General features: G+C 38.2%; 2 protein-coding genes and 1 pseudogene across 2 annotated transcripts; 1 reads left to right on the forward strand and 2 right to left on the reverse strand.

The window, feature by feature from the left end:
• Positions 1-1,135: 1,135 nt before the first annotated feature.
• On the reverse strand, positions 1,136-2,863 carry LOC142445651 (olfactory receptor 5B12-like). Its single transcript, XM_075547595.1, has 2 exons — positions 1,949-2,863; positions 1,136-1,207 (listed from the first exon to the last, which is right to left on the reverse strand). The coding sequence occupies exons 1-2, from the start codon at positions 2,861-2,863 to the stop codon at positions 1,136-1,138; spliced, it is 987 nt and encodes a 328-aa protein (XP_075403710.1).
• Positions 2,864-7,069: 4,206 nt separating this feature from the next.
• Positions 7,070-8,579, forward strand: LOC142446330 (heterogeneous nuclear ribonucleoproteins A2/B1-like; annotated as a pseudogene).
• Positions 8,580-11,677: 3,098 nt separating this feature from the next.
• Positions 11,678-12,631, reverse strand: LOC142446331 (olfactory receptor 5B12-like). The gene has a single exon (XM_075548092.1). The coding sequence runs from the start codon at positions 12,629-12,631 to the stop codon at positions 11,678-11,680; it is 954 nt and encodes a 317-aa protein (XP_075404207.1).
• Between the last annotated feature and the right edge of the window lie 1,629 nt (positions 12,632-14,260).

Genomic DNA, 14,260 nt, shown 5'->3' on the forward strand with positions numbered 1-14,260 from the left:
AAATCAGGATAAGGTGTGTATTCGGATTGTATAATTCCAATACGTATATTCAATTTGTATGCTAGGAAAATAAATAGACACTGGATTATAGGAAGAACATGAAGTCAGAATTGGAGGAAGGCTAATTAACAACCTTTGATATGCAAAAGACACAACCTTGCTTTCTAAAATGAAAAGAATTTGAAGCACTTACTGATGATGATGAGAAATTACAGCCTTCAATATGGATAAAGCTCATTGCAAAGAAAAGAAAAATTCTCACAACTGAACCAATAAATATAATCAATGGATAATGGACTGAAGCTGTCAAGGATTTCATTTTACTTGGATCCATGATCAACACTCAAGGGAGCAGTGGTCAGGAAGTCAGATGATGTATTGCAATGGGCAAACTTGCTGCACACGGCCCCTTTTCTTCTCCAATAGCTTTTTTTTTTCACATTTTATTAGGGGCTCATACAACTCTTATCACAATCCATACATATACATACATCAATTGTATGAAGCACATCTGTACATTCTTTGCCCTAATCATTTTCTTTTTTCTCTCCTTTTTTCTTTTTTTTACATTTTATTAGGGATTCATACAATTCTTATCACAATCCACACATATCTATGTATATATATGGATGCTGCAATCTATTTTTATGATGTATAGACTCAAGAAGTAAACTAGTATGTAAAGTCTTGGATGTTGTTGAATATTCGATATAGTAATTATTGTTTCACATAAAGAAGGTAAGATCAGATAAGAAAGAAAATGGAGCATTACGATAATGTTGTGTTTCTTTTCTGGATGTTGACTCCAAGGCCTTCTTAAGTATTTCTATTAAGTACATGTATATTTAAGACGGTAGTATCATAATCCAATAATAAAAATTTTAGAATACAAATAACACAGGAAATTTATTTTTAAATAAATTTCTCTTTCCATTGATGTTAGGATGTCATGAGTCTCTCTAGAGCAATAAGTGTGCAGGCATATTACAGTCACAGTATGTACTTGCAAGTACACATGCTTGTGTGTTGCAGAGTTTAAAATGATTCTATAAACAAATGAAGTGATAACATACAATAAAGGAAGGTTTTAAATGAAGACATCCCAAATCACAGGCCATTATTTTCATACCGATTACTATTTGTACTCCCAATGGGTTACATCACCATCAAAGGAGAAGAGATGGAAGTTGTCTAGGATTTCATCCTGCTTGGACCCACAAGGTACATTCAGGGAGGCAACCCACAACAGATCAAATACCTGATTGGCAAGGATGTTGCTCTGAAGACAAAGGTAAGCCTGGCCATGTAATAATATTTTCAATAACCACATATACGTGTGAAAGTTGGACATTAAATAAGGAAGACTGAAGAAGATTACATGCATTTAAATATTGGTGTTGGTGAGGAATATTCAAAGTACCATAGACTGCTAAAGAAACAAACAAATCTGTCATGGAAGAGATACAGTTAGAAAGCTCCTTAGAGGCAAGGATGACAACCCTTATCTCATGTGCTTTGCACATGTTATCAGGAGAGAGCAGTCACAGAAATGTGACATCATGCTTGGTAAAGAAGAGGGGCAGTGAATTAGAGAAAGGCCTTAAAAAGATGGGTTGACGTATGTCTGCAACAATGAGTTCAAACATAACACTACTGAGATGGCACAGAGGGTAGTTTTTCGTTCTCTTGCACATAGTGTCACTGTGAGTCAGAACCCACCGGACACCTAACAACAGCAACAGCAACAACAACATGATGATTTAGACCTCATGTCTTCAAAAAGCTCATTTTGGGGCTTGAAAAAAGTGATGGGGAAGTTATTTCTAGAATTTAGAAATTCATTGAGTTAGGAGAGCAACTAGTTACATGCATCTAGCAGCAAAGAGTCAATATGAAATGGGTTCTAACTAAAATGTGACATGTATAAAAGACTTTGCCATCTCCCGACAACTTTTAGGAAGGCATTCTTGACCTCTTTATTCCTCAAACTGTAGATTAGAGGGTTCAGCATGGGGATGACGATGGCATAGAACACAGATGCTATTTTGTCTGTTCCCATAGAGTGACTGGAGCTGGGCTGCAGGTACATGAAGGTGATTATCCCATAGAGGATGGAGACTGCAGTGAGGTGGGACGCACAGGTGGAAAAGGCCTTCTGGCGGCCTTCAGAGGAGCGCATCCTCAGGATCGTAGCAAATACTAATATATAAGACGTCAGTATTACCATCAGAGAAAAGACGGTATTGAAAGATACTATCAAATAAATAACTAGCTCAGTGATGTATCTGTCAGAGCATGAGAGGGGCAAAAGCGAAGGAGCATCACAGAAAAAGTGGTCAATCACATTGGACCGACAAAAGGAGAGCCTGAAAATGTTCCCAGTGTGGATGGAAGCATCCAAGAAAGCAATGGCATAAGATCCTATGCTCAGAGCAGTACACACATTTAATGTCATGGTGGTGGTGTAATGGAGCGGTTTACACACAGCTGCGTAGCGATCATAAGCCATTGCGACCAAGAGGTTACTTTCTGCAATGGCACAAGCTGCAAAAAAGAAGAATTGAGTGGCACAATGATTACAGGAGATGATGTTGTCTCCCGTGAGAAGCCCTGCCATTACCTTGGGAGTGACAGCTGAGGAGTAACCAAAGTCTGCCAGAGAGAGGCTGCTGAGGAAAAAGTACATGGGAGTGTGGAGACGGGAGTCCAGCAGGATCAGCAGGATCATCCCTAGGTTTCCAACCAGAGCGATGAGGTAGATGAGGAAAAACATTATGAAGAGCAGAGTCTGCAGGGTGGGATTATTGGTTAATCCCACAAGAATGAACTCAGTCACCTCTGAGTCGTTTTCCCTTGGGAACATTGGGGGATCTTGTGTCTGTCCTGTAGAAATGAGAAACAGGATCAGAAGGACAGAGGATAGAACACTGCTGTTATCAATGAGATGTCTGCCTCTAAGTTTCGCATTTCCTTGATTGCTTCCAGGATTCTCTAGATTTAATACATTGCCATTAAACAACCTTCTACTTTCAGTTATTAATGAAATGATATGGTACTCCAATGAAGGAATTTCCCAAAGTAAAATCAGAGAAGGAAAACATGTCATTCAAGATCACAAGTTTAGCTACCGATCCAAATGGGACAGGATCCCAACTCAGATTTTCTAACATTGGCACAAAATATTGTTGTAATTAATGAAAATAGATTAGCCCAATTAAGCTTGTGTGAAATTCAATTTCTTTTACTTCAACGCACAATATTCTGTCACTTGCATTTTGTCAAGAACAGTTTTCTGTGAGAATGAAAATCTATAAATAAAAGATGATATTTTCCTATTTTTATAATTAACATTTATTGTGGGCTTTTACCGCTCTTATAACATTCTATACATCAGTGGTATCAAGCACACTTGTACATATGTTGCCATCATCATTTTCAAAACATTTTCTATTTGAGCCCTTTGTATCAGTTCCTCTTTTCCCATCTTCCCCCTTCCCACCCTCACTAAAAGATATTTTTATCCTAAAAAATATCACTGTATTGTAAGTACCCAGTGTATGTAAAACCACTAAATCATAGTACCCTATTTAGGTTTTCAAACGCTATGTCTCCTACAGAAGGAGGTAGTGTCATCTGTCTTCTGCAAGTAAGGAACACTGGTGGTGGTGTCGATATCCATTGGGCTACGAAATGAGGTCAGCCTTTTGGAACCACTACAAAATCTGAGGGCGAAAGATTCCAATTCTTACTCCCTTAAAGAGGAGGTGGGAATTGGGACCTGTGAGCAAACAAAGCCATAGACAGGGGAACAACTAGGGAATTAAAATCAACAAGGAGGAGGAAATAGAGATTCTAAGGGTGTTGAGCCAATGGCAATCCAGCTGAGAGGAATTACTAAGAGGCAGAAGAAAGGCAAGCATGATGGTGGGGCAGGAGCAAGGTAAAGGGAAACAGAGGAATGATCAAGAAAGCAAAGATATGCATAGATGTATAAGCATAGGTGTGTACATATGTAAATGCATTAATTCATATTAATAGAGGTATTAGCCTATGTCCATATATTTACATGGCAATAACTGAGGTAGTGGATGGATTTTGGGGTTCTGCTAAAGAACTCTTGCCTTAACGCAGGAACACTTTGTTTTAACATTCTGCAATTCTCACCTTGGCAGGATCACTGAAGACAAATGGCTGCATATGAAAATGTGGTGAAGAAAGAAGATTGTTTCAGGCTATCAAAAGATATAGCATCTGGGGTCATAAAGTCTTGAAGCTAAACAAGCGACCATCTAGCAGTGAAGCAACAAGCCCACATGGAAGACGCATACCAGCCTATGCAATCAGGAGGTATCAACAAGATTAGGTAGAGGACGTCAGAAGACACAATACAAACAAGCAAACAAAACCATATTGTTGAGAACCAGCTGGGTTGGAGCAGAGACCTGAAACCTAACTGTGAAAAATTGGATATTCCCTCACAGAAGGGTCACAAGGCTGGGATGAGTCGACCAGGGCACAGTAGAGCACTGATGAAACACACAATATTCCTTTGGTTCCATGAGGCTTCCTCACCCCCCACTATCAAAACCCCGATCCTGCCTTTCACTGTGGGACAGCTCAGAGCATGTACACAGGTACAGATAAAAGCACATGATACCCAGAATCCAGAAACAGGAATGGTAGTAGTGACACCAGGGGTTAAAGGGTAAGGTGGTGAGATGGATGGAGGTCGGGTAACCAATCGATATGATAAACACGTAACCACCACCATACCAAGGGGTTGAACAACAGAAACCATAGGGAAAGGGAGACAGTGTTCAGTGTAAGATATGGAAATGCTAGTAATTTATCATTTTTCAAGGAGTCACAAGGGTGAGAGGGGTCAAGGGAGGGAAAAAGGAGGAGCTGATACCAAGGAGTCAAATAGAAAGTAAATGTTTATAAAATTCTGATGGCAATATATGTACAAAAATTCTTAATACAACTGAGGTATGGATTGTTATAGTAGCTGTAACAGCTGCCAATAAAATGATCTTTTAATAAAAAAAGAAATAACGCCAGAGCATATTACTGTTGTATATTAATTTTTTTAAATGTATATCTAATACCAGGTTTGTCTTTAGTAGTTAAAATCATATCTGGAGTGGAGATCTAATTCCTCTTTAAATTCTTAGGTGATATTTCCACATCAACATTCAGTGTGTTTTGTAGTTCATGTTCAAGATGATTCCAACTCTTGTTCTTTATACTACTTCTTTTATTGATAGGAATATGGACATTCAAGTTTCGATGTCTTTTCATATTGATTTCCTACTCAATTCTCTCAATAATCATGGAATAAACATAGAGAATTAATACTATCTTATTCCTTAAAATAAAATTCCAAGATAAAATTTAAATAACCTTTCAAAGACATACACACTCATACTAGGAAAGGAAGAACTCAATGTCTTTCTGGTATCTTTCCTTGCTGTCACATGTTTGAGTGCATGTTTTAATAGGCCATCCATAATGCTTAATATATATACCTTTTATCTATATGATATAAGAACAATATATAGTGAAAGATTCAAAGCTACGGTCTTAATTAGAATCCAAGTAAGTGGATGCCTTGACACATTTTCCCAGTTTTCTTTATCTGTACTAATTTACATACACTGCATGGTTCACCTAAAGGCTTACCTGGTGGCCTGAGCAAGGTAAATTATAAATCCAGCATCTTCACATATGAGTATTTCTAAAATAAGGCATTCTGTCCATAAGCTTCTCTGGAAGTTCTTCTTCTATGAATATTCAAAAGATTAAATGCTCTTTAGTTGTAGAAATAAGATAGAGAATGCTTTTGGTTGGAACCAGCTAGCATGACTTGTAGTCTTGGATCTGTTGCTCCCTGTTGTCAGATAAGTCCACTTCTTCAAGCCTCATATCAGGATGAGGAAATAATCTAAAACTAACTTCCCCAAGATTCTCACTAAAAGACAGATGCTATGATGAAAAGCAATAGGGGATCATTATAAGCACAATCAACATTATTCTTTTGGACTTTTCTGTCCTCATTTATGTAGGATTTAAGTCATATCTCAGATTGAAGGAAGTTCCCTGTTAAAAATAAACAGCTCTTAGCAACCAGAGAAATGAATTAATGACCTTAGTAGCCTTGATTCTTGCATTTTCCATTCTTATATGAGGGCAGTTGGATACATGTGGAAATTTAAAAGGGTAAATGCTAGGAACCAGGACGTAGTGAGGCTGTCATGGATCTCCCAGCTGACAAATCTCCCATGTGGGATATAAAAACTTTCTCCCACGTGACAAAGGATTATGATTACATCATCCTTGGAGCCTCAACTTTGATTATTGAGGAGACTATAAATGGATTTGCATCACTTTAGCTAATTATGTGTGATAATGCACCAATTAACCTAAAGCAAAAGCTTCATAGAAGCAATGGGGTGTGATCCCCAAGGTCCATGGTTTGAAACCACCAGCTGCTCCTCAGGAGAAAGACATGGCTTCCTACTCCTGAAAGACTTGCAGTCTCAGACACCCACAGGGGGTGTCACTTAAGTTGACATTGAGTGGAGGGCAGAGAGTTTGGGTTTGGGTTCAGTTTTTGTGTATGTAACTCTTATGTGTGTTTACTTGTTTAATTTCTGTTTTCCCCATTAGATTGAGCCTTGTAAATACATGAATATGTTTACACACCACAGAGCTATATCCAGGAATTATATATGTATCATTTTGTATATCTTATGCTTCAAGTTATGTTTAAGAATGTGTTTTCATTATACCTTTAAATATTTAAAGATATTTAAATTGCATTTATAAGAATGTAGAAGAAATGACTTTATATTAGCCACTCATAATAATTCCCAAGAAAGTTAACACTGCAGTCATTCGTCAGCATGACGAAGCCGCTAGATGGGGAGAAGCAGCAGCACCTCGAATCCTGAGCTGAATTCTTCCTTGCTGAGTTGTTTCTTCAGCAGCACAATTCTCAGAGCCAGGACTTGTCGGTTCTTGTTCTCCCTGGCGATTGCTCTATCTCGCTGAAGCGAATGAGTCCGTGATGGAGAGCAAAAAGGAGTAGTTTTGTAAATTCTTCATTGGTGGATTAAGCTTTGAAACCACATAAGAAAGCTTGGCATTAAAACTTACAGACTGTGTGGTCATGAGGGATCCTGCAAGTAAAAGATTGAGAGGATTTGGTTTGGCAAGTTTCTGATCCTTGGCTGAACTTGATGCTGCCATGGCTGCAAGACCCCATTCAAGTGATGGGCCAGTGGACTTAAGGCGCTGTAGCAAAAGAGCAATCCGGAAAACAGGGCCTCAAGTACGGTGACTGTGAAGAAGCTGTTTGTTGGTGGTATTAAAGAAGATATGGTGGAACATCTCTTTAGAGCCGCGGTTCTCAACTTGTGGGTTGCAACCCTTTTGAGGGATTGAACAACACTCTCACAAGGGTCCCCTAAGACCATCAGAACACACATATGTCTGATGCTCTTAGGAACCGAGACACCACTCCTCTATCATCTCTAGGCGGGTCCACCCACAGGCAGATACCCAGATCTGGTGAGAAAGAAGCTACTTCAACCTTCGCACTGAGGTTGGCTTTTTGCCCATCCCATCCTAAAATGTAGCATATTAGTTTACTGTTGTTATATTAAGACTGTTACCCATCCTACACTATGCTTCAAGAAAATTTCATTTATTTGTAATTCAAAATAAATATTTAACAATTGTAAATTACATCTTGTTTTGTGATGAATCATTATGTTTTAATTATTTTAAATTTGTTACAATGAAAAGACATCCTGCTATCAGATATTTACATGATGATTCATTTGGGGGTCACCACAACATGAGGAATTGTATGAAAGGGTCGAGCCATTAGGAGGGTTGAGAACCACTGCCTCAGAGATTACTCTGAGGAATATGGAAAAGTTGATACTATTTAGATAATTACTGATAGACAGTCTGGAAACTTTTGGTCCTTTTGGTTTTGCTAATTTTGATAACCATGATCCTGTGAATAAAACTGTATTGCCGAATAGCACACGTTTCAGTGATCATAATGCTGACGTAAGAAAGGCTATATCTAGACAAGAAATGCAGCAGGTCCAAAGTTCCAGAAGTGGAAGAGAAGGCAGTTTTGGTTTGTGGATTCACGTGGTGGTGGGGAAATTTTGCACCCGGACCAAGAAGTAACTTCAGAGGAGGATCTGATGGATATGGAAGTGGTTGTGCACTTGGTGATGGCTACAATGGGCATTGAGAAGGCCCTGGAGGTGGCAAGTTTGGAGGTGAGCCTGGTTATGGAGGAGGATGAAGAGGCTGTGATGGTGGAAGACCTGGCAGCCAGTGTGGGGACTACAGAGGTGGTTATGGCAACTAACTATGGAGGAGAAAATTATGGAAGTGAAAAGTACAATGCCTTTGGATATTATAGCCCACAACCATCTAAATACAGTCCAATGAAGAGTGGAAACTTTGGGGAGCAGGAAAATGGGGGACCATATGGTGGAGGAAACTATAGTCCAGGAGGCAGTGGAGGTAATGGAGGGAGGAGCCAATATTGAGCTTCTTCCTATTTGCCATGGGCTTCACTGTCTAAATAGGAGAGTTTGAGGGCCCAGAGGCAACCGAACAGCCTTAGGTTATCCAAATAACAATGTTAAGGGGCAGCTCCTGGGCAATCATAAAGTCCGGTGACCAGTCTGGGATTTTTGTATATTTCTTCTCTGTTTGTTTTTGGGGTTTTTGGTCCCTTTTCTTTTTCTTTTCTCTTTCATGTCTTTTATATTAGTTTGGGTTATGTCATAGTCGGTGTGTCTAACTATATAAGATAAGCATGAGGAGAAAGCAGTAGGACCAACAATCCCGGGGAGACCTGGGGGGGCGGTGTTGAAGTGAGAGGGGGAAGGAGGTGGTGAGCAGACAGCGCCATAGACAGGGGAACAATGAGGGTACAGGAGTCAATAACAAGGAGGAGATAGGGATCGAGGAGAGGGGGTTGTTGGAGCAATAGCAAACTAGCTAAGTGGAGGTACCAAGAGACATGAATAAGGGGAAAGTAATGGTGGGGTAGGAGGAAGATAAAAGGAAACAGAGGAAGGATGTAGGAATCAAAGCAATGAATAAAGGTATAACATAGCAGTGTACATATGTAAATATACTAATCCACCAAAATAAAGTATTGGCCCATGTACATATTTTTATACGACAATACACTGAGGTAGTGGATGAACTTTGGGCCTATGCTCATTCCCTCCCTCAATATAAGAGCACTTTTTCTAACCAATCAGCACACTGAAGTGTTCATCCTCTCGACAATTGCTGATGGCAAAACAGGTGTGGATAAACAAATGTGGTGAAGTAGGCGGTTGGTGCCGGCTATTAAAAGATATAGAATCTGGGGCTTTAAAGGCTTGAAGTTACACAGCCACCATTCAGCAGAGAAGCAACATGCCCATATGGAAGAAACACACCACTAGTGCTATCATGAAGAGTCATTAGGACTGAGTAATAGGCATCAGCAGACACATAACAAATAAACAAAAACCCCAAAAGCATATTGTTGAGAACGAGGGGGGTTGGAGCAGAGATCCAAAGCCCATCTTAGACAATGGAACAATCCAAGCACAGAGGGACCACAGGGAAAGGATGAGTCAACCAGGGTGCAGTAAAGCACCGATGAAACACACTATATTCCTCTGGTTCCTTGAGGCTTCTTTACCCCCTACTACCATGACCCCAGTGCTGGTTCTCAATTCAGACTCGTCCAGAACATGTACACAGGTGTAGATAAAAGATGGGCGCTCACAGCACACAGAACCCAGGAACAGGAGTGGAATAGCGATCCAAGAAGAGTAGGGGGAGGTGGGGGAGAGGAAGGAAGAAAGGGACAGCCCATCGTAACGATCAATACATAGACATACACATGTCTCCAGGGGAAAGAGCAACAGAAAACACGGGGGAAGGGATTCAGCAGTCAGTGTGAGATACAAAGAATAACAATTTATAATCTATCAAGGGGCTATGAGGGTAAGGGGGGTGGAGAGGGTCAAAAGAGATACTATTCATAAAATATTTTGGAAAAGTTATTAAACATGAAAAATATTGTATTAGATATCTACCCCATTTACTTAATAAATGACAAGTCAAGTTGGGTTAACGGCTTAAACTTTTAAAAGAAGATTTAGGAAAATATATTTATGTCATTTTTTTGAAAAAGTTTTCTTAAATGGACAAAAAAGTTCAAAGGAATAAGAAAAGGTGATACATTGAACTACATTCACACTGATATTTTGGCCTTAGCAATCACTCTAAAAATAAGAAAATCAATAAAAGAGGAAATAGTTGTAACACATCATCACTAAAGGAATGATTTACAGAATTATATATGATGCTCAAATTCATAAGCAAAATCTTGTGGTAAACACTTAATAGAAAATGTGGAAAGCAATATGAATTGTTATTTTCAAGAAATAAATTAGAAATAGTGATACAATATAAACTATTCTTCATTGCAATCAAAGAATATGCCAAATTAAATCATTTGGCACTCACTATATTGACAAGACTCATTGTGGTTATGTCCAGTTATGTGTTAGAGACAGAGCATCAAGAACATTCACACAGGCCTGTAGATGTGCATTTGTGATACAAGGACATATTATCTTAAAAGTCGAATAAGTTAGCTACCTTCTAACCCAGAATGTTTTACAAAGTTTATCAATGAAATGGAGAAAAAATCAGTCAGGCACCTGGAAACCAAGAAGCCGATTCAGAGTATTGTGTGTGTAGAAAATATTAGGAGAAAACATTCTTTTGGATAAGTAATCCACAATTGACCCACATAGTTAGGCATTAGATCACAGTAAAAATAAACCATAACTAGAGACATTAGCATGGATGAAACTACATGTGCACTCATATGAAAAAAGTCAGCTTCCAGAATCTTACAAACTTTATTATTCTTTCTTTTTTAAAACAAATGGCACAAATAAATACCCAACTAAAATATATTTTATTAAGGTCAACAGGCACAAGATGTAAAATTATCACTGAACATTAGATAGAGTATGTTTCAAGACCATAATTATGGCTTCTGAGTAAAGAGATGGAATCAGGGATGGAGGAAAATAGAACATCAAAACTAATCTCTCTTTTCTATTTCTAAATGTCTATTGTAAAATCTTTTTACATGTTATAATACATACGTGTGTATCCGAGAATGTATTGTCGTACTCAGATAATGCATGAAAATCTGGAATAAAAATAGACTCATAATAATTAGTTTAAAATGAATTTCTCAATCCATGGGGTTGAGATGTCATGGGTTTTCCATAAGCAATGGGGTATGACCTTTGACAACATAAGTATGTGCCTGCAAGTTTATGGGCTTATGTATGTCAGAGTATACATTATTATGTTAACAAATAAAGTCACGAAATGCAATAAGGATTATTTTTAAATAAATTCTACGCTAACAAGTGAGTTTTCTTTAGAGAGTATTCCTATGGTTTCATATCATTGAAGTTTTACTTTGCAGACTAAAGTACCTGAGAACGTTGTTTCAGTAATGTGGAAACTTGTAAGTTTGAAAGGTAAATATATTCCATGATTATACACATATCTCAGCTGCATGAAACAAAAGTTGATGGATTCAATATCATTAAATTATGATTCCTTTAAAAGATTTTGCCTTCCCAACAGTTTTTAGAAAGGCACTCTTGACCTCTTTATTCCTCAAGCTGTACACTAGGGGGTTCAACATGGGGATGACGATGGCATAGAACACAGAGGCCATTTTGTCTGTGTCCATAGAGTGACCGGAGCTTGGCTGCAGGTACATGAAGGTGACTGTCCCATAGAAGATGGACACTGCAGTGAGGTGGGACGCACAGGTGGAGAAAGCCTTCTGGCGTCCTTCAGAGGAGTGCATCCTCAGGATAGTAGTAAATATAAATATATATGAAGTCAATATTATCATGACAGAGAAGAAGGAATTGATAGATACCACTATATAAATGACTACCTCTGTGATGTATCTGTCAGAGCATGAGACAGCCAGAAGAGGAGGAGCATCGCAGAAAAAGTGATCAATCACATTGGACCGACAGAAGGAGAGCCTGAAAATGTTCCCAGTGTGGATGGCAGCATTCAGGAAACCCAAAACATAGGAGCCTATGACCAGACAAGCACACACATTTGCTGTCATGGTGGTGGTGTAATGAAGGGGTTTGCACACTGCTGCATACCGATCATAAGCCATCACAACCAAAAGGTTGCTTTCAGTAACAGCAAAAGCTCCAAAAAAGAAGAATTGAGCGGCACAAAGATTATAGGAGATGACGTTGTCTCCTGTGAGAAGCCCTGTCATTACCTTGGGAGTGACAGCTGAGGAGTAACCAAAGTCTGCCAGAGAGAGGCTGCTGAGGAATAAGTACATGGGAGTGTGGAGACGGAAGTCCAGCAGGATCAACAGGATCATTCCCAGGTTCCCAACCAGACTGATGAGGTAGATGAGGAAAAACGTTATGAAAAGCAGGATGTGCGCTTCTGGGTCATTGGTGAACCCCACAAGGATGAACTCAGTCACTTCTGTACGGTTCTCAGTTGGGATCATGGAGGATTTTGTGGCTGTTCTGTAACAACAGGAAACCAGTATCAGAATTTTAATGAAAGACCATATTGAGGTCTCTGAGCATGTTTAATATATGTTTTATTTCAAACCTGCAATGATTGTTTTCAGTACGTAAAGCCTAGTTGTGAAAATCAAATTTTAGGTTTATTTATTCATGCTATAATAGGATTTTCAGTGAAAAGAAGTTCCACAGTTTTCTAATCAAACTGCTCAATGTCAGAGATTAAGGATAAGCTATGGAAAGTGATTTGTGCAAAATAATGAGATTAGTTGGTAAAAAAAGCAAATCCGAGTCCTGATTAAAGGAATTTCAAACCAAACTAATATTTCACCTGGAAAGGTTTTTTATTTCAATTGTTTCAAGAACAGCGTTCTAGGATAATGAGCGAGTTGTATAAACAGTTATATTTCTAGCCAAAATGTTTTCATGCTATATCATAGTTGTAGAGAACATAATATTTAACACCAAATGTCAAATATTATAATGTCATGAAAAAATGAAAGAAAACTTCAAAAAATATTATTTTAAACAGATCATTAATCAGGGACTTTTGGATACACATTCCGGACTACAGAACCGATGATAACTGATTTTTGATTAAAATAACACAGGCCACTGTTTTCCAGTATCTGTTATTTAATTAAATTGATGAAGAAAACAATTGTGTAAATTTTTATATGATTTGGAGACAGAGATTAAATTAGTCAGGGGACGGTAGCAATGAAAGATGTAACAAAGGATTTCCAGATAACTATGTAAACAAGCATTCTATAATGTCTTTCAGTACATTTGCTTTCCTTTAAGATTTCTCCACTCTTCTATTCTTTCTACACTTTCCTTAACATTTCCAGTTGTATTTCTCTGTACCTATATGAATACCTAATTCAGTTTCATCAGGTAACAATGCAAATGATTTCCTCACTGACCTTAGGTATGCACTGACTTATATTGACCTCGCTTTTCCCATCTGTAGGAAGATAAAATAACCCGGGATGCATTCTAGACATTGTACCAATAAATGCATGTAGTCCATGAGAATTGTATCGGTGACGTCAAGAGGGCTTCCTTGTGATAATAACAAATGTAGTGGTGTGATAAGCCCCATAATATTTCGCCCTAATCTCTTTTCTTCTCTCAGTGTCAGTTACCTTGGATTCAGCTATTATAGACCAAAAAAAACCTCCTAAATATATATATATATATAAACTATGATGCTAACTTATTTTGGGTTATTTATTTAAGTCTGCATTATTGTGTATTATGACATTTCCACTTATATTATGAAGGCTAGAATTTTCCTAAATGAAACTTGCTTTATTTTACATTCTAAAATTTTAAGTATACCACATTTAGATTAGAGGGTTTTCAGAGATTAATTCCCACTGCACAAATTGTTTAGAATACTGAGACATGAACATCTTCATGTTTCTTCATCAATAACTTTTACTAAGTGGCTGCCAAGACCAAAACAGTGCTTCCTAGAATTCATCCACAATTTCTTCTTCCGTACACAAGGCTTTGCCATTATAATCAGTAGAACAACATTTATCAAGTTGTTACTATAAAAAGTGGGCTTTATGTTTGTTTTTTCTCTACCCACATCAAATATC

This window comes from Tenrec ecaudatus, chromosome 4 (genome assembly GCF_050624435.1).
Source record: "Tenrec ecaudatus isolate mTenEca1 chromosome 4, mTenEca1.hap1, whole genome shotgun sequence".
In the NCBI taxonomy this organism is placed as follows: domain Eukaryota; kingdom Metazoa; phylum Chordata; class Mammalia; order Afrosoricida; family Tenrecidae; genus Tenrec; species Tenrec ecaudatus.

Excerpts from the sequence above, each read along its gene's own strand:
- LOC142446331 (XM_075548092.1), bottom strand. The coding sequence starts at position 12,631 with ATGATCCCAACTGAGAACCGTACAGAAGTGACTGAGTTCATCCTTGTG.
- LOC142445651 (XM_075547595.1), bottom strand. The coding sequence starts at position 2,863 with ATGTTCCCAAGGGAAAACGACTCAGAGGTGACTGAGTTCATTCTTGTG. Across the intron at positions 1,208-1,948 it reads AGAATGCCTTCCTAAAAGTT|CAGGATGAAATCCTAGACAA; the intron begins GTCGGGAGATGG and ends TGTGGGTCCAAG.